Source organism: Neodiprion virginianus, chromosome 6, assembly GCF_021901495.1.
Source record: "Neodiprion virginianus isolate iyNeoVirg1 chromosome 6, iyNeoVirg1.1, whole genome shotgun sequence".
Lineage (NCBI taxonomy): Eukaryota > Metazoa > Arthropoda > Insecta > Hymenoptera > Diprionidae > Neodiprion > Neodiprion virginianus.
The window spans coordinates 17,064,296-17,084,342 of record NC_060882.1 but is presented as its reverse complement, the minus strand read 5'-3'; the positions used below and the strand labels follow the sequence as shown (position 1 = coordinate 17,084,342).

General features: G+C 40.4%; 1 protein-coding gene across 4 annotated transcripts in view; it reads left to right on the top strand.

Annotated features, from left to right (window-relative positions):
• The window catches only part of LOC124307356 (visual system homeobox 1-like), a 75,855-nt gene that overhangs the window by 21,750 nt on the left and 34,058 nt on the right, over positions 1–20,047 (top strand). For all 4 annotated transcript variants that reach the window (XM_046768963.1, XM_046768961.1, XM_046768962.1 and 1 more), the window contains exon 3: positions 17,248–17,338. In XM_046768963.1, coding sequence (XP_046624919.1) covers positions 17,248–17,338 — 91 coding nt within the window. The remainder of the gene's footprint in view (positions 1–17,247; positions 17,339–20,047) is intronic.

Here is a 20,047-nt window from a genome sequence, read left to right as displayed (position 1 = left end):
AGCTGGTCACAACAATGGCCCTCAAAAGCTCGTACGCCATAATATCGGGTCGAGTACAATCGAACAATGCAAAGCGTGTACATATAGCACATATGTATTCCATGTACATATGTGCATCGATGTGCGTGTACATGTAGGCGCATTCGATATCTATTATGGTGAAATTTTGTACCCTTTCAGTGTCTGGACGGGTGGGTATAACCCTTTTGGAAATATTTTGACATCGTGGGCGTGGCCGCGTTGTTGAAACGGCAACGAAATTTCCCCGCTTTGTAGTCGAGGATGTTTAAAATGATATTTTGTCGCAACATGCACGTGGATCCGCCTCCGTGCGGAGGTACGCGGCACTGTGTAAATGAGTGACGTGAATCCGTGGAGCGGAGAGGAGAGGAGAGGAAAGGGTCGGCACTTGGGTCGCTTCGTCGTCGGCATGGATGGATTCGCGACGTTTATCCTATACTGTAGGTTCGGTCGCATTGTGGCGCATTGTGGGCATTGTCACCTTTTGAGGGCTGCTGCGGAGATTCACACCTTTTCAAAGGGACTTTCCGCGCCTTCTATTCAGCGGAAGAGGGCATCTCGAAACGTTAAATAAAGCAAAAAGGTGATGAAAAAAGAAGAGGCGGAAAATACGGAGGGGGGGAGGGAATCATTCTCCGCTCCTTCCACGTTTTTAATCACTGTTATACAGCCGCCGCTGATACTGTATTACTCAAAGTACACCGTGCTCTCCGAGTACTGCTTCCATGGTTGCAACTGTCACTCTCCTTCTTCTGCTGCGAAAGGTTGCTTGCACCGATTTTCAGCTCGATAACTTTCAGGCACTCGGATAATGCACCGCGGTGAAACGTCGGGAGGTCTAAACACGCAATTTTTCGCATGCTACGGTTGCTTAGTGCTTTACGAATCTGTAGATGCGGAGAACAGACGACGAGAGAACGCGCGGAGAACATAGTTCACAAAGAGAAGGATCGAAACAAAGAGACGTCGGATAAAACGCGACAAACAAATGGCTAAATGCCTGATACGGAAGTTCGCCGGTGTTTCATGAAACGTTTTTTCTCCCCGTCACGTTATCGCGCTTCGTTATGGATATCTTATGGAGATTTAATCTAATTTATTCAAAATAGCAAACATCACCGCAGTCCTCCGTTGGGTTATTTTTTGTTTTCACTTTTTATTTTTTATTCTTACTTTTGTTAATTGGCTTTCGGCCGTTCACACCCTTTGTATTTAACGGTGGATGTATACAAACATTATCCATGAATGCTAATACAGTGCGATAAAATGCACCTCAATTATTCCCAAAAGTTCATCCTAATCATCACAGATACAATTATCATCCGAACACGTAGTTGATTAATGCACTGCTATGGATTCTGTTCAAAATTTTTAATACTAAAATGCACGTGAGAAAAATGAAAATAGTGATACGTATACTGATTGGGAGAAAATTGATAAATTCGTAACAGATGCAACAAGTGAATACTGTTTGCTGCAGCAACATAAAAAAAAAACAAAAAAAAAAAAAAACATTATAGACGTACGAAATGTATGCAGGTAATTGATCTAAAATTCGAACCATGTTGTTAAAAGTGGGAGACTTTGTTAATTCACATAACGGACTAAAATTTTGCTAATGGGAACAAAATTTAATAATAAAGTGAATGAATTTGAACAGTTTTTATGGGCAATATCGACATGGTAATCACTGTTAATCATAATTGTGTTGACAAAAATGTTGATTATTTCAATTTCCATTGGATTCTAGAGCAGTTTTTGTCAAATAAACGAGAAAACAAGTATTTTGAAATTCGGATGAATAGAAAAACTTTTTGAATCGAACAGAAAAACATATTATCCACCTGCGAAGAAGTTTAGCACATTTTGCTTCTAGGTCTTTTAAAAACTAAAATAACTGCAGTTGAATCCATCAATAACGGACCTGAACAAACGATGATCAGTCAGTTTCGAAGTGTGTGAAGAAAAATTACACCTCTAGTGCTTTTGCCCTGAACTCGCGCAACGAGACAAACAAAGATATTTATTCTCCATCGAAGTTAATTTCTCTCGTCTCACAAGTTCGGAATAGAGATGTCGGAAGAAGATCTTGAGGTTCCTGACTATTTTCTTTTTCTTTCTGCTTCTCCCTGCCCCGCTTCCTCCTTCCTCCTTAAACGGAAAAACACGTGGTCCCATTCAGGAAGGTGTTGACACGAAGGGTGTTTGCTAAGTAACTTAATATTTCTGTATACGTGTATATACCAGCGGTGGTACTTCGTTACCTACTAGAGCATGCAGTTGCCGCTGGCGCCAGCTAGAGTTACCTTCGCACATGCCGGCCTAAGTATAGATCATAGCCGAAACTTCTTCCTGACAACGCGACCGACTGCTTCGTGGCTCCGGCGCTCCTGCCGTACGGCAAAAACCTCAAGAAGCGGAGGAAGTTACACGTCGTCGAAAGACGGCTCGAATTCTATGGAAACTGTGAAACAATTAAGGATTACAAGCGAGATGCTGATAAATTTAACGACACGTTCTTCACCGTCAAATATTCCCAGCCATGCGTGCAAAAACGTTTGTTTTAACTCCGCTAACTAGTCAGGGATTAATTCAGACACGACACATTTATATCGAGTTGAAATTGGTGTTTCTCTCTTTTTTTTTTCATTCATGTCTTCCACCTCTTTTCACAATCACTTCGATGATATTATAGACTCGTACGTGTCTGAAATCGTTTGGTTGTCTCTGTGGTGAAAATGTTCTTGAAATATCGTGTGTCAGGTATTAAATTAACATTTCTTTTCCCACTTTAAAACTTTCAAGCAAGAATGATTTTTGTTTTATGCCATTTTATTCGCTACTCTCTCGCCGGTATGACACAGTTTTGAAGCAGCGGGTGAAAATGTTTCTTCGACTTGGATAACACGTTTTTACAGCATAGGCTTCACGTTTCAAAGTATTATACGCGAGATGATTAAAATATTTCGTACCTTCAATTATTGGCTAACCACTTGACGAAATTGCGGAAAAAATTCAAGCACAAATTTTACGATTCAATAGAACTTTTGGGTATGAAACAGCGGGCATTTTAAGTATTGAAAACTTGATAATCGCCGCAATTTTTAAAAAGTCTTCGCGTACAGCATTTGATCCGTATAATGTTGGATCACCGATTTATGACATCTTTCATTTTCTTTCTACGATGCTTTTGCGACCTTAATCGCTCTTGCGGTTCAAATACCGTAATACGGAGACTTCATCATTGAAGGAAATTTTTAGTTCCGGTTACCGCTCAGTCCTTAACCATTTTCATTTTTTACCACAACCGAAAAATATAGTTCTAGGTAGAAAATGAAAATTAGTTTTCTAGCCGTTACCGGAAAGTCTGGTATCCGTTGCTATTCTTTCTCATTACGATCACCGTTACTATATTTTCTTGTAACTTGTAAATTTAAAACCTTATTTAACTAAAAAAGTAGAGTAAACCTCAGAAACTGATTTTGCGTTGCAGTTACCAAAAAAGGATCGACGATAACGCAAAATAGTAACGTATACCTCGTTTTTCCTAATTCCAACAATGTCCAAACAGTTTTTTTTAACGATACCTGTTTTACAGAATTTTTCTAGTTACTGAAACAAGTAAAATTTTTCTCAGTAAAGTTTTCACAACCATCGGGCACCCTAATAAAAAGAAAGCCTCTCACGCCACGGCAAATCTCTACTCCGGAGCTGAGCAAGTGAAGAATCCGCAATTCTCCGATTGGCGAAAAGAAAAAAATTAGAAAGAAGAAAAAAAAAAACTGTTTCACGGATCGAACAGGCATAGGAAAGCAAGCATCGTCGGACCCGGAGTCCTGATATGAATCCGACGTGTGCGTGGCGTGCACGATGCGTTCCACGTGCCGCGTGTGTGCGTGTTTCCAACCCTTTAGGTGGGCAGCGGAGGCGAGTAGATAGCGAGGAATTTCTGGTATGCTGAATATTGTGCGGGGTGCGTCGGTTATAAGCTATAGTCGGTGGCGTCGGCTGCCGTAGAGGACTGGCATGGCATGCACAGCCATTTACTTCATTATGTCATTAAGCTTAATGGCCTTGGCCCTAACACGCCCATGGGCTATAGCGCTATACTCTGGCCCTATTAACTTCTCTCCGAAGGCATGAGGCGCGCGTAGACCAGCAGACGCTCGATCGGAAGGACCTCTACGAATATCCACATTGCGCCGTCCTGCGGGAGGCTCATTGCCGTGATATTTGCACACTGGGAAATCTCGTTTGTTACAGTTGACAAAAAAAGCGTTAGTTTGCAATTCGAGTCGTAGGTGAGCCGAAGACGATGCTTCCTTGTTGCACACGATTGTTTATACAGCAAGAGTAGGCTGCCTGTTTTTTCACGAAACACGAAATAGAGGTTAGGGTCGCGTCATGTCAAATTTGTTCGCGACTGCGCGTGCGCGGAGTGCTGAAAAGACCACTTTTAAATCCTTGTACTCCGCGCGTGCGTGTTCGCAGACTCACCAGACCGTCATAGAAACTACTGGTACTCACTTTGGGCACGGAAAGCACGCATGGAAAAACGCGTGAAACGTGTTCGCGTTATATGAACGTGTTATCTAATAAAAAAAAAATAAAGTTTTTCAATCGAACAAAGACTTGACATCGAGTTATTATCGTCGCAATAGTTACAAGACAACAGTGTACGAGTGAGAATTATTAAAAAGAACAGTAGCAAGTGATAGATTTTCTGATTTTATTTACATAACTTATTTCCGGTTATGATAAAAATGAAAATAGTTAAGGGCTGTGTAACAACCACAAAATTTGCCATGATTTATCTTGGGGAAACACTTGTATCGGAAAATCTGATTCTTGCACAATGTTCTTATTACGGTGGCTCAAAGCTTGTGCCGATTGATCAAAATTTTTTACGAACGTAGCAAGATATTCACGAATTCTTACCGTATTGCGAAAATTTTTTCTTCTAGCTATCATATGTATGTATTTATCCCGTTCTTAAGAAACTCGCAAACTACTTTAACGCAAGTGCTCGAGTCTTATAACGGTCGATTTTCTGAATCCGTTAACCTAACGCAAGCGAGTCCTTATTTAAGGAAATTTTTCAAATTCATCAAACGCTGGTGGAAGTGAAAAAATTATTCCGGAAGCAAAATAATAGTTGGCTAATTGTTCGTACCAATTAGGTTATATTCCTAAATTATGTATAGGTACACGAAATTGATATTTCATGGACAGTTATGCAGAATCCAAAAATTATGATTTACTTCTGGACTGAAAATTTGCAATAAGACAGTCCGGAATCTGGAAATGCCTAAAACTTCAGCTTTACGAATATTGCATTGATTTTCGTTTATTAATTCTGTAAATTTTTCCTATTGGTTGTAAAATTAGCGACGTGCGTGGAGTTTAGTTCATCGATTCATCACCATCTTGAGGTCAAATTTGACTGTATAAAATTGATATTAAATCTTGAAATTCGTCAATTAATATCGAACTGACGAATCTGACTTAAAGTCGACCTGGAAAGCTCTGCAATACGATAAGTGTGAGTATCCGGATAGCTAACAGAGCACGTGAAATGGTAGAAACGAAAAAAGGGGCGAAACAAAAAAAAAAAAAAAAATTGTTGTAGGTACCTAAGGCTAGACGCTTCCTTGGACATTGAAATTCTATTGCACCTGAATAACGGGGCAAGGACATCGGGAAACAAAGTCCGACTCGGACCGAGTTTGAGAAAACAAAAATAAATTTAAAAAAAAGTACGTAAAAACTTGTTTTCAGGCAATCAACACTTCCTTCATTGTACGTTCGTGACATTTGAATGCGTGGCCATCATAATATTCACACCATTCTTCTGGCGTCGGGTTTCAATATGGCTTCCAGGAGCAGGAGTAGAAGAGAACCAGTTGAGACGCGCTGTATTGAGAAACACCTTTTTATTAAGAAGGTGTGAAATCTCGGACAAAAAAATCTTGCCATGATTTTTCTACTATACAGGTTTCGCCGGTGATATCCATTTTTTTTTTTTATTTTTTTTTATCCTCGTTCTTTCTTTCTCTCTATCTTTCCCTCTTCTGTTCTAAAGCTTTTATTTCCACTTTTTTCTTTCCAGCTTACGATGATTTTTTCTCTCACTCACACGTGATCACCGACACTCGCATACTTTCACCAAAGTCATAACGACAGTTGCGAATTAACGTTTCGGAGAGACGCTAGAAAAGTGAGAAGAAAATTGTCGCGAATTTTTTAACGAGCCAGTCGTTCGTCCAATCGAGCAGATTGGCAAAAATGCCCAATCGATGTCGAAGTTTAAGCATCGGAGCTGCAACGCGGGAACAGACGAGTGGATTAAGTAAATTAATTTCACCCCAAAAACATGAGCGAAACATTAGCAGTTTAGCCCCTAACCTGCTGGTCTGCTACAAGTGTTTTACACGATGTTGGGCGGTGTTACACGCTGGAGGGAAACGGTTTGGGGTCCCTAATCTAGCGAAACATCCCTCGGGACAAGCCGGGGCTACGTCTATAGGCAATTCGCGCTAATACCATGGAGTGGCAATACTGCTAAGCTGACTTCCTACCGTGAATTCAACTCGGCTTGTCGAGTCCGCCACGCTTTACACCGTCACGATTTCACCCCGTTTTGTATCGACTTATTCCCTCCCTCGTTTCGCCCAAATTGTACGTACTACGCGTTCGTCGAACGTTACGACACGAATCTCATCTTCATGATCCGAACGCAAGCATAAAAAAGAAAAAAACATAGTCGGGCGAACATAACAGTCAATGTTCGATACATTTTTCTGACAAAAAAGATGTCGAAATTTTCTAACCAGGATCAAAAATCCAGAAAAATTTCAAGATTGGAATTCAATTAAACGTTCCGAAATGATTTCGAACGAAGGAGTCCCAGTAATGCTGTCATAATTGTGAATAAAATGTTATTCGGATTGTTAGAAAATTTTTTTTTTTTTCGTCTACTATCAGTGAAAATATTCATCAGTGTCGGAAGTTGATTCTTGCAGGGTAAAACGCTCACTTCTCGGTATGCGGCAAACGCACATGCGTCTTTCGGTGTAGTAATATCGAATTCACGTCAGCAGAATGCGGGGTGACGAAAAAGGGACTGCAGTATAGCTGCGTATCGAATCGGTAAACAACACGTGTGTCATGCTCAAGGGTTGCGCAAATTATTGTCACGGAGTACTTGCATCGCTGACCCATGAGACCCTTCCCCTTCACCGATTCCAAGCCCTTGTAGCGCTGACCAATTTTTTTGGGAATACAGAATTAAACTGTTCAAAAATGACGTATCATTGCGCAATTTTACGGCACCAAAGAAAGTTTTTCACGTGACAGTGTCACGTGTCTCAAAAATCTTACCGGCTTGCTGGCCGAGTATCGAGAATGAAAACTACGCGATCTGTGTTACTGCGATTCACATTTCAAAGTTACGAAAGAGTATTTTTATGCAGCATTTACATTTTTATGTGTGTCGAAATTTTACGATCAAGGCAGTAAAATTCTATGATTATAGTTTTAAATCCATTTCTGCATAGGCCGCAATGTCACAGGTTACATTAACTTGTAGGTACATTTACGGTACATACACTGAGAGAAATTTTTAGTTTCGGTTACCGCTTAGTCCCTAACTATTTTCATTTTCTACCACAATCGATAAATATAGATCTAGGTAGAAAATGAAAATTAGTTTTCTAGCTGTTACCGGAAAGTCCAGTATCCGTTACTTTTGTTTCTCATTACGAGCACTGTTGCTATATTTTCTTGCAACTGTTGCGAAAATTTCACGCTTGTGCAAGAATAAATTGACTTCAAGGCCTTGTTTAACCAAAAAAGTAGAGTAAACCTCAGAAACTGATTTTGCGTTGCAATTACCAAAAAAGGATCGACATTACCGCAAAATGGTTACGCGTACCTTTGTTTTGTTTTTTTATTTTGTGCGTTGCGTTGTTTTTCGTAGTTTCAACAATATTTAAACAGTTTTTTCAATGATACCTGTTTTACCAACTTTTCTTAGTTACCGCACAAATGAAATTATTCTCAGTGTAAGTGATTAACTCCGAAGAAGTTAAAAAGTTGCGAAAATCAGTAACTGTTTCGATTGTCCGAAACCACTGACCCACGGCAACGAGTTGAAACCAACCCGGGTTCCGAAATCCATTACGATCCTGACCAACATTATACATATAACCGAAGGTTCGAAGTATCGAAGTATCTCCGGCCATTATGGGCGTAATCGGGATTCAGCAAGCTGGCGGCATTCAGCCGCGGATGGTAGGAACACGGTTTGAATTGAGCATAGAAAATTTTCAATTACCCTCTAAAAAGACTCAATCTCGAAGTTTAAAACATCTCGAGCCGCGGAAGGAGGCGGGGGACGAGGCGGTGGGACGAAGCATCGTGTTCGGTGAAAAGATTTCCAAATTAAATTTCTGGATTAGTACCCGTTTAATGTGGACAAGTGGTGCCAAGACGTCCCGTGGGAGTGCTTCGCACACCGGGACTCTCTGGCCCTCGTCTCATGGGAGAGCCACGAATAGTCTTCCAACCCCCGACGAGACGCGTCGCGAGTCCTCGCCTCGCTTCTCCCCGCATGCTCGTGTCCTACATACTGGACATAAATGGCGCCTGCCACCCACTTTGCGCGTCTATGTTTGCAGGGGGGGGGGGGGGGGTGGATTTCAAGCCGAATATACACTAGCCATGTGTGTCTCGTACGCCCGATCGCGAAGCGATGATTAATCTGCTGATCAAAGACTGCGAAAATGAATTTTTAGTTGGCGATACTTTGTGCGGACGAGTGTTTTGAAAAGACGATTAATACAGAGCTAGTGTAATTTTTAATTGACTCGAGAGACGATTATCCGTAATTAAAAAATAACACTGCCTTTGTCGTAGTTACATTATTTTATTTTCAGTGTGTTGTGAATGATTTGAACATTCGGGAGGATGTCGGACCTTTGAGGTTTACCGTTTGCAAGTTCATCGCATCACATTTCACTTTTTTTCTCTTCTCCTGAGCCATGACGTTACTCCAAGTGTCGAGGAACGATGCGAACGTAAATAATGTCGAAAGAAAAAAAGTCGCGTTTGATTGATCACTAAGTTTAATTCGAGAAATGAATAAAAAAATATCGAAACTTTGGAATTCAAGTATACAGTAGCATGCCTTGGCCTTAAGCCGAGTGAGAATCGGCTGAAAATATATTTATATGCAAACGGAACTTTACAGTCAAGTCGATAAAAATAATTCAATATTCAATAGGACTTCGTATTCTTCTATCGGCGCCTATAATTCTCTCGTCTCGGACTGAATATTGAAGGATCTGGTAATCATTAGCGAACGAAATTGAACGAGCCAAGCTTGTTAAGTTTATACCGTGCAATGAAGATTGTATTTAACTCGACAAAGAATTGAAAAAATATCTAGAATACGGACTATTGGCAAAAGTGAAGAAGTGTATCTGTGTAACTGTCGAGCAAGAAACAAGGCGGGGTAAGAAGAAGTGAGACATTAGCAAAACGACGAGGGGGAGCCTGAGCAGAATCTACCAAGGACTCGCTGTTTCTTGGCGCGTGTTTCAATTCTTACATTTTCGTACCCACTGGAGAGCGATGATCAAACAAAGACATTCGATTGAGATCCATTTTGCCTGAGCGAAGGCCCGTCCGATTTCCTCTGATCTTCCGATTCCATAGCAACTCCACCCACGAACATTTTCACAACTCTCGTGAAACGAGTTAATCATTGCCGGAAGTTAGAAAAATTCACGCCTCGACGTTTCCAATCGGAAACAGGCCTCGTTCTGTAACTGATCCATGTTCCTCAAAGAAACGTTAGCTGCGGCACTAATTTGGAAAAAAAATTCTCGTTGTTTAAAAGTTTCCTTCTACATTTTCGAGCTGACATTTTATCGAGGGTTGAAAATTGCTGTGATTATGTTGCCCGTATGCAGGGGGATATGATTAGTAGGTTGATGCTTACTCGGTGTTGTATATTCTTCATCGTTTCAGTGTCAGTCATTGAAGTAGAGTCTCACCAATGTTCAATCAGCTTTCAAAATATGCGTTATGAAAAATTAACGAGGTGGAAAAACGCTTTCTTCAACAAGTCGATTGTCGGTGAACGACAATAGTTGAGGACGGTGTAATAACCACGAATAACGATTTTCATCCGATTTCTTTAGGTTGCAATAATTCGGCAGTTTCACCCAGACACAACAGAATATTGGATGCAAGGTGAAATTTACACCAGTGTATTCATTCCTTGAGTTTCCTAGACTGACACGTAGGGTGAAAGTTGAGAGGGTTCGACCGGTTGTGGTTACTGTACTATCCTTGACTATTTTCATTTCAGACCGTAACTGAAAATTACAGTTCTGAGTAAAAAATAAGAATAGATTTTTGTAGCTGTAACCAGAAAATCAAATACCCGTTACTATTTCCTTCGATTATCATCACTCGTACAAAACATGTGATAAACTAGCCGAACCGATTGTACGTTGCAATGGGGAGAAAATCTAGCGTTGAGAATTACAGTCGCAATGAATAGTTAAAGCTACCGAGTTTTCTTTAAATTCTAACGCTGGTCCAACCGTAATTATTTGTGAGGTTGGAAACGGAAAAGAAATTCTCACGTATTCGTTTAATTAAAAAATAAAAATAACTCTGCATATTTATTCATATAGACCATTTTCAGAGAAAAAAGCGTGACTTCTGTTAGTACATGAGATGCTGTCAATTGTGTATCTAGCGAGGAAGATGATACGGTATTCCGGCACAGTAATCTTTCAATTATTAGAAAAAACGCTCAGCGTGGCTTCACGTTCAAGGGACGGTGCCAACGCGTCGAAAAAAAAAATATAGACTACAGGTAAAAGATGCAACATACAAGACACGGGTCACGGTAGTATCTCCACGTCTAACTACTGTGACTATCTATTTAAAATATTACTCCGTCGGCAAGAGCGTTTCCAGCAGTGATCGAAGCGACACGCATTTTACCAGAATTTCTTGCAAGTAACCACGTTTCACGGTGTAAAATGTTGAAATATTTACGTTCTCCTAGGCTCGTTGCCTAGCTCCGGAAGTGACTACTTTATTCCCGCAGGTTAATACATCGCCTAGCTCTGGTGGCTCTTGGCGGGTCCCTGCAGCAACAACACCCTCGCGTGGAAACAAGGGTAGTTTTAAGGCAGCTCGGTACACCCCGTAGACGGGGCGACGGGCGGTTGCGATGTGGTGGTGCTCGTTGCTTGGCAACTGACGATAAAGGAGCCCTGGATAGCCAATGGCGGCCCTCAACACCCCTTCGCCTAACACGGCTTGTTTTCCGTGCTCAAGAGCGAGACACGAGGAACGAGGAACCCGAGGTGGCTTTACTTTAGTGGCTGTTAAGGTTTTAAAACCACTGTGAAACGTCTCACGGGCGAAGCGTTACAGTAGTGCAGTAAATTAAGCGCGGTGTAATTAATATTCCGCTAAACTTCGCTGTCACTTTATAAATGGCGAAGACGAAAATGGGCAGAAGACCCGCCGGATTATTCACCGTGAAACCGGATGACGAACTTTGTTGGATCGTCATCGGTTAGCGTTTAGTCTCACTCGTTGAGGTGCGATTTGCGCTAAATTGACATGTAATTTTGAATCAAGGCTACCGTCTCGAAACCGTGATTTCAGAACGTCAAATGTCATCGCAACTTGAAGAATGCGTATATCGGCAATGTGAAAATCGAAATCGCTGTGTAAAAAAAAAAATTCGAACCGAGATTGCATTCGATTAGTTTTAATAGTAACTAATCACCGAATAATTACAGAAGATACCGGACATCGTCTTCGTTCGTTCTTTTATTCCGAGACTTCAGACCTTACCGAAATTCATCCTCACAAATTATTTAAAATTTATCGAAACCTTGGAAGGCATTCATAATTTATACGAGCTATCGATATTGCCGTACTTACGTACCGGGAGACTTTAATAATTAACATCGAATTTTTCCAAATCCTTGTATCACGTCTACTCGAATAAATATCGACGAGGAATGATCGGCTGGTGTTTTCGTGTTTACAACCGTACAACGAATCTGTACAGAGACGCATTTTCACCTCTTGAGACTGGCAGGAGGGAGTGTTGAATTGAATTCTGTTGAAATAATTAGACATGAATTATTGATTCCCCGATCCGACTGCAGCTTCCGCTTCTTATTATTCTTCTTCGTTTTCTTCTCTTGGTCTTTTCTTTTTCCCAATTAGCTTATAACCGAATCTGTTCAAGATCCTTTAAAACCACTCCAGAATCACGGTTCCGACCTGTATCTACTTGCGTCAGCTCACTTATATTGTCGACTTTACGTATGTTTATACAGAGAGGAATCATTTTTTTTTCTCAACAGTAAGCTATAACAGTATAATACATATACTTTGATCATCGATTGCCAAATTTTCAGCCAAACTATATGTGAAGTTATGAAACTGAGTATAAACTATAAAACTAATACCGGTTCAAAACTAATACACTTACAAATTATTCCACACACCCCAAGTACCGCAAAATTTATTTAAAGCATGCCTTGTTGCCCCGTACGTTAATTGCATATATTGGCATTCTTTTTCTGTACTTCTTATTTTCTTTCAAATAAATTGAATTTCAACCTGCGTGCGTTGATTCAAATTCACGGTACGTATCCAATGTGAAATTACAATTATTCGGTTACACGGTGATCGGTTTCCTAAAAACCTAGAATTCAAATTCGCGCGACGAAAGGGATCATGAATCACGATCACCGAATCAATGAGCGAACACTGTTGCACCATATGGCCAAGTGCTTCGGTACTCGCCCTCACTGTCCGGGAAAATAAGGGACTCGCGTCGTCCTGGAACTGCGGGCAATTCGCAACTCGGTAGATCCCGAGGGAATTTCTTCGTCAACGAGGATCAGCAGCCCAGCCGGTTGCTGCAGCGCTTGCGGATTAGACATGCGCCGGGGTGCTAAGTGGTTCTAATCGCTAACGGGATTTGATTAATTGACTGCTGGACAGAGTTCTGCTCGATGACGGAGAGAGGAGAGCAAAGGGAGAGCTTTGGCGGCGTGTCGATATTTCCGCCCCGTTATCGACCCTGCGACTCTAAGTCCAAGTCGAAGTCCCGGTCGACGATCGAACGGGAACCGTCAAGGAGTTCTCTCCGTTCTTCGACGGATACTTCAGATCAAAGCTTCGCAAGATATAATTGAATTTTAATACCCCCCAAGACGGATCTCGGACTCTCTCTTACAAAGAACCGAGGGACGTAATTCCGTGGTATTGCCCTCGGGTCATTGGGCTCGGCTTCTTACCAGAGATGCTTACCGCAGTCGCGATATCATCCCATTTTCCACCAATCGGAGGACCAGATTTTCCCGACCCCATCCTTATTCTCCTTCGATTCATGCACGCTCTTCTCTCGTTATACGCCACAGTTCTTTTCGTCCCAACTTCCGACGTACGCTATACCAATTTTTTTCCAACTCCATTTTGAAATTACCTCCCGAGGGTCGACCGATTTGTACAAATCGTGGGCAGGTATATCCCAGGTGTAGTTCAGTGCGGTAAAATAACTGGTGCAACAAAGTGTCGCCAGATGTCATCGTGCAATAAACACTCTGGCAACAGCAGGTGTTACGGGAAATGGGAATATACGATACTATCCAAGACTAGAAAGATTGTTTTGTCACAACCGCTGTGAAGTCCTTCACTCGTCTACCTTTACTAAAAATTGTCATTAAAAATGCAATATGAAAAAAATTGTTACAATTATTCTATGAGTTCTTGTCTGTGTGGCAATTGTTTTATCAGTAGGCAGTCATTCGTAAGAAAACTTTCTTGCGACTGTCGCAATGAAGCCATATATTCGGACATTGTACAAAAAGAATAACAATCTCTATATAATACCGTATTATGTGAAAAAAATTAAGTAGCACAATAAGTGAAATAATTATCTCGACCGTTTGTGATAATATGAACATTCACGCGTTATTATAATTATATGCACTATTTCATAGTTTGTCAGGGAGTGTAATCAAGAGAAATGTTCGTGGACTGACGTGGTCAATGAGGTGTCTAAGTCTTTCCAAAATCCACCTTTCCGAACTCGTTACTACACGGCAAACAGAGTGCAGGTGACACGTATACCTACTCACAATGCCGAATCAGTGTATTGAACAAATTTACCCAACAGGTACAATAAGTTTCGCATTGATTCGAGGATACAATTATCTGTAAAAGAAAAATATGAACTGGCATTTTCCGACCCAGCGTTGAACGATAAAAGAGTCGGCGTCCCGCGTGAACTCCGAAGAAATAGTCCGTGGCTAATAATATAAACGGAGCATACGTGAGGATTCGGATAATGCGAAACAACTGGCTCACCTCGGGGAACTACGAATGTGGCAAGAAGCGAGACAAATCGCACTTAAGGAGTCATTCCGAAAGGTGAAGCTCCGCGGAGCGTTGAAAAGCGCCTAACGGAACGGGGCTGAGCTTGCGGGCCGGACGGAGGCAACCTAACCTAACAAGAGCCGACCCGGCCTGTTTCATTTTAAAAGCAATATTCACTCGGCTTGTTATTTCAAGCCATATGGCCGGCGTTCCATCCTTGCAATGGCCAAGACAGCGGTCCGAGGCGTAGGAGATGGGCCGGCGCTTTGTTGCCGGAAAATAGAAAAAATAGAAAAACCCTTTTCCCTCCGCTTCCCGTCCCTCTCAAGCTGTCTTCTCTTGCGCTTTTCATCGCGTATCTGGCTGACTACCTCCGTGTATATATATATATATATATATATATATATATACATACACACGCACATATATATATATATATGTACATATGTAGACCTACCTGCACAGTGACGTCAGCAATGTTTCGTAGTCCAATTAGTTGGGGGATATAATTAGAATTAAGCTGTTAATTAATAGTTAGTTAGCTACCACCACGCGCCGCTCGGCTCGACGTTGCGCTTTACGACCGCCAGGGAGGGCTGCCTGCCGGCCTCAAACCCTCCGCTGTGTAAAGCTTGGGGGAGTTTCATTGTGCAAAGTTGCACCAAAGCTTTTCCCTCATTAATTTCAAATTAATTTATAATTGATAATTATTTTCGGGGACAACGTACACCCCTCGAATATATCTACCTATATACATCCCTATTTTGGGTTACAGTATACACGCGTGTATACATCGATGTAAATCGGATATCTTCCACCCCCCTCCCCCACTCTCCTTTCCTCCTTGCCCCACTCGCCCCTCGGGTACCGCGCTTCGTTATTCAACCGAGCTTATAAGCCTGTGTTACGCATACCTTTCCGATAGCGGTAATAACAGCTTTTATCTCACGCTTTTACAGGTATGTAAATATATATGTACAGGTTTATACCTACGAGGTAGCTTAGCTGAAGTGAAAACTTTGCAGACGTTGAAATTAATCCGATCCAGGAATCTACGCAATGACAGTCTTACTCGTTACCACAAATTATTCTCCTGTACGCAGTTTCCAAATTACTCGAAAGCTTTCGTCAAGGAAAATATGGGTCAATTCATTCATTGCTTCTTTTCTCACGGTATGGAAAAATCAGGTAAATTTCAACTCGAGATTTTACAATGTTTCTTTGGTCGGATCCGAATATCAATCCGTTTCGATATGCATTCGCAATTGAAATAAACATTAAAATTCAATAAAGATATTTTCTGCAATATTTGCAGACACAAAAAAACAAACAGATTGTGTGCTACGATTTGATCCATCGTTCCGACACAATTACATTACGTGTATTAGAAGTTGAGGTTAATATTTCCTTGATTGAAACTCGATCGGTATTCTGCTTTCTTCTTTTTTATCCCTTTCTTTCGCCTCTTTGTGCACCTAAAAACATCCATCGACAGCTGTAAGATTTCGACGAAAGACCGAACCTCTCATTTTCCTAACGACGCGACGGTTGATTCCTGAGACCTGGTATATACTTCACACTGTACTATACACAAGTAACGCTTATATATGTGTGCGAATTTCCGGTGAACTTTAAGGGTCGTAGTTTACTTCTCCGGATATATATATATCGATGTGCGCAAATGCGGCGAATACCTTGTACAGCATTTTCCAACTGCGAGTGAGTGCACGTGATAGATGGGTCATGCGAACAGCAGGTTAGGTTCGTGTGTGTATCCATTATAGGTACCTACATCGAGTAATCCGATACTTGGGTTGGAACGAGAGACGTATATCTGTGTAGAATATGTACAAATACACGAGGACTTGGTTCGCATTCGGGTTCATCGATGGATATAATTACGCGAACAAAGCGAAGCAAACGATAAAATGATACGCCTAATGAGCTTTGGGCTTAATTAAGCATTACACCAATGTACGAAGGGCTTGGAGTCACATTCGCGATTAGATACCGTGTAACGCTGATTCTATTGAATTGTATGCGTATATGAAGTTGTATATATTGCTACTCAAACTGCAGCACTGAGAAAAAGTTCGTTTCTATAGCTGGTATGAAATTTTATTAAGCTGGGTAAAAGTTACAACAATGGTTTCAACGTCGTTGGAATTACAAGACAATGTGGTAGTAGTAAATTTCCTGGTCATTGAGACATTGATTCTGTTTGTTTATCGCACTTCGTTTCTTCAATTAAAGGAGGACTTGACATCAATTCATTTACGAACCAACGCGAAATTATCGTAATGGTAACAAAAAAATACAGCACGAGTCATGAGACTCAAACACAATAGTAAAATATTTTAGATTTTTGGGTTGTGACTCCAAAACTGATTTTTATTTAGTACCCAAAAATGATTAAGGAATCGCGTGTGTACTGAGAATCGGAAAAATATATCAGTGGCATCTGATATTTACGCCTTTGCACGAATCGAGCCAATTTATATCGAATCGGAATCCCTGGCTTGTTAATTAATCCAATTATATGTGGCAACGGTGAAAAAAAAATGTCGTCTAACTTTTGTAGAAGCGTAACGTGATTAAAGTCAATTAGCAGCGAGTGCGCGCTGTTTTATTGTGTACACATAGAATCAAGTTCATGCTCGTAGAAAGTTTTTTTTAACTCGAAATTGCCTGGTCTTGTAATTTGCAAAATTTTTTTTTCCTCACTTTGCTTGGTTCTCGCCAAGTTTATCTATTCTTTTTATAAATCTGTGCCAACTATGTGAATCGTTTCAGGTATCGGACACAGTATCGAAACTGGGAAAGACTTCACGGTCGACGGTCTCTCAGGTTTCAGCAAAAAAAAGAAGAAGAAACGTCGCCATAGGTGAGTCTCTGCTCTGATCAAGCTGATTCACCATTTTATTAACTTATCTTTAGCTTGTTTGTTCGATTTTTTTTTTCCTTCAAATCCCAGAAACAAAATTTTCAATTGTATAATTACCCATAAGGCAGCTGATGGTTGCCCGAGTATCAAGTTTCAGTCGGGTAAAGTATTTACTTTTTTTTAAGGGTCTTTCAATCGTTGAATTTATTATATTATCGTCTTATCAGTCGAGAGAATTTGAAACGCAGTGACTGTTATTGGAATAATCAAATTAATCAAATGTAATGGAATATTATCTCCTATTTACACTTCGTTTTCCTTTCTCTTTATTGCCACAATTACTGACATCACTTTATGCTACGGATGCGAAATTATTGGCAATATTTTTTACAACTACAGCCACATTTTCACAGCCCAAATGAACTAGTCTGGATATAACGAACAAATTGCTTGTGCATGTAATAAAATTGTACCTCATTTCGCGCAGACACTGACGACGTATCCAGTGTCGATGAAATTTAGTGTAATTATTCAGATGCAGTCAGCGATCAGACATTGCCGAATTTTAATCTTTTCGTCATGATTTTTTTATAGTTCCCTGCTCGTTTTCAATGTTGAACAAGTTTTTTTTAAATTCATATTCAAAATCTCACCTCAGAAACGTAGATTGCCTGCATACGTATAATTATTTTCATCAATTCTTTATACGAAATTATCATTTTATTAAACCGATAACACATTTTCCGAAATTAATTTTTATCAACTTGTTGGTGATATTTATGCGTAGTAAATTGAGAACTAGCTTTGTACACTGAATTCACTATTTTTCTGTACGAACACTGAGAGAAATTTTTACTTCCGATTACCGCTCAGTCCTTAACTATTTTCATTTCTTACCACAATCGAAAAATATAGTTCTAGATACAAAATGAAAATTAGTTTTCTAGCCGTTACCGGAAAGTCTAGTATCCGTTACTATTCTTTCTCATTACGATCACCGTTACTATATTTTCTTGTAACTTGTAAATTTAAAGCCTTATTTAACCAAAAAAGTAGAGTAAACCTCACAAACTGATTTTGCGTTACAATAACCGAAAAAGCATCGACAATAGCGCAAAATGATTACATTGTAACTCGTTTTTCGTAATTCCAACAATATTCAAACAGTTTCTTTAACGGTACCTGTTTTACTGAATTCATCTAATCACTGTAACAAACGAAAATTTTTCTCAGTGTATATCCAACAGAAACTTATTTTGAACAAGTCAATGCGCCTTAAATATTACTCCAAATTCAGCGTCGCATAGCAATCACGCGTCCTCGAATCGAACTCGAAGCATAGAATAAATCACGCAATAAAAAACGTTAAAATTTTTGACGCGCGTACACCTTTATAGACATGATAGACAGGTTAGCTAGGCGTAGCCTCGCTGTGTATAACCTGGAAGTTAAAAGGCCTGACCGGGCTGCAATCCTCTAACGAGCTGATCGCGGGATTTTCGGTAGGCAGAAGGATGACTTTGAATTCTAAAGAATTTGTTGAAGGAGTCGCTGCCTTCCGCCCTCCTAGTTCACGCCTGTCTGCCTCATCTCTGGAGCACAGTCACCGTTGTACAGGGGCCGATGATAAGTTCGTCTATATCCATCTGTCAGAAATTATCCCTAATTGGACGTCTTGCTGACAAATTGGATCGCTGCTACGGTAACACGATTATCGGTTCGGCGGGAATGATTGCAAGAAATTAGCAGAGAATTATTTGAGATTGTAGTTGTTATCCCTGGAGTGCAGCCGCGGAACCGAAATCGGTGAAAAACGGGGGGTCAAACACACCATCGAATATTTTTCAATTTTTGGTTCTATTGTGATATGATCATATATGTGTATCGATTACAGCGAAGTGGACCTCATTTTAGTGATACGTCAAATAATTGGTAGACACGTGTCACGAAGCTTTTACCACTTTTACTCAATACGCTTCCGGTTACGTATATTACGAACAAATTTAACGGCTGAATCGATTCGAGTCAAGTATTGGAAAAAAATTAACTATTCAATGACGATACAAATTACGGAGACTATTTTTTTTTTTTTTGATCTGTATATCTCTTTACCTCCAGTTACGAAATGATGATTCATAATTCTGAGAATCTTCTAATACGATTTTTCCGAGAATTCCATGCAAGACCAGCTTTCGTTCACAATTTATTATAATTCACTGATACTTCATATATATATATATATATATAATTCATTCCAAATCGTTTTACATGATTGGTCAAATTATTATATTTTCTATCTTTTTCGCCATCACTTACCGCTTCGAAATTTTTCTCATACGACAATTTGTCCCGCTATTTGCACAAATATTGAACAGAACACCGACGATATATTTTTCTATAGAAATGTGCTTGCTAGAAAAATTTTGGGCTTCCATGCTCATCCGGTTAGTTTATTTTTTGAACTCGTCGTCGTTACTCAGCGAGTGATTTTTGTTTCCTGGATCATCGCGAAGGTTTTCGAAAAGGGTGAAAACTCGAAGACAGCCAAGAGAAACCGTCCCCCGAATTGTATGAAACATTTTTGTCCCTCGATTGACCGCTGTGCTCGTATTGGTCGAGTACGTAATTAACGTATTAACGTATTAACGACGTGTGCCGTTACACCGGTGTAAACCGCATATCCATTCGCAATTAAGCCCCATTCATCGA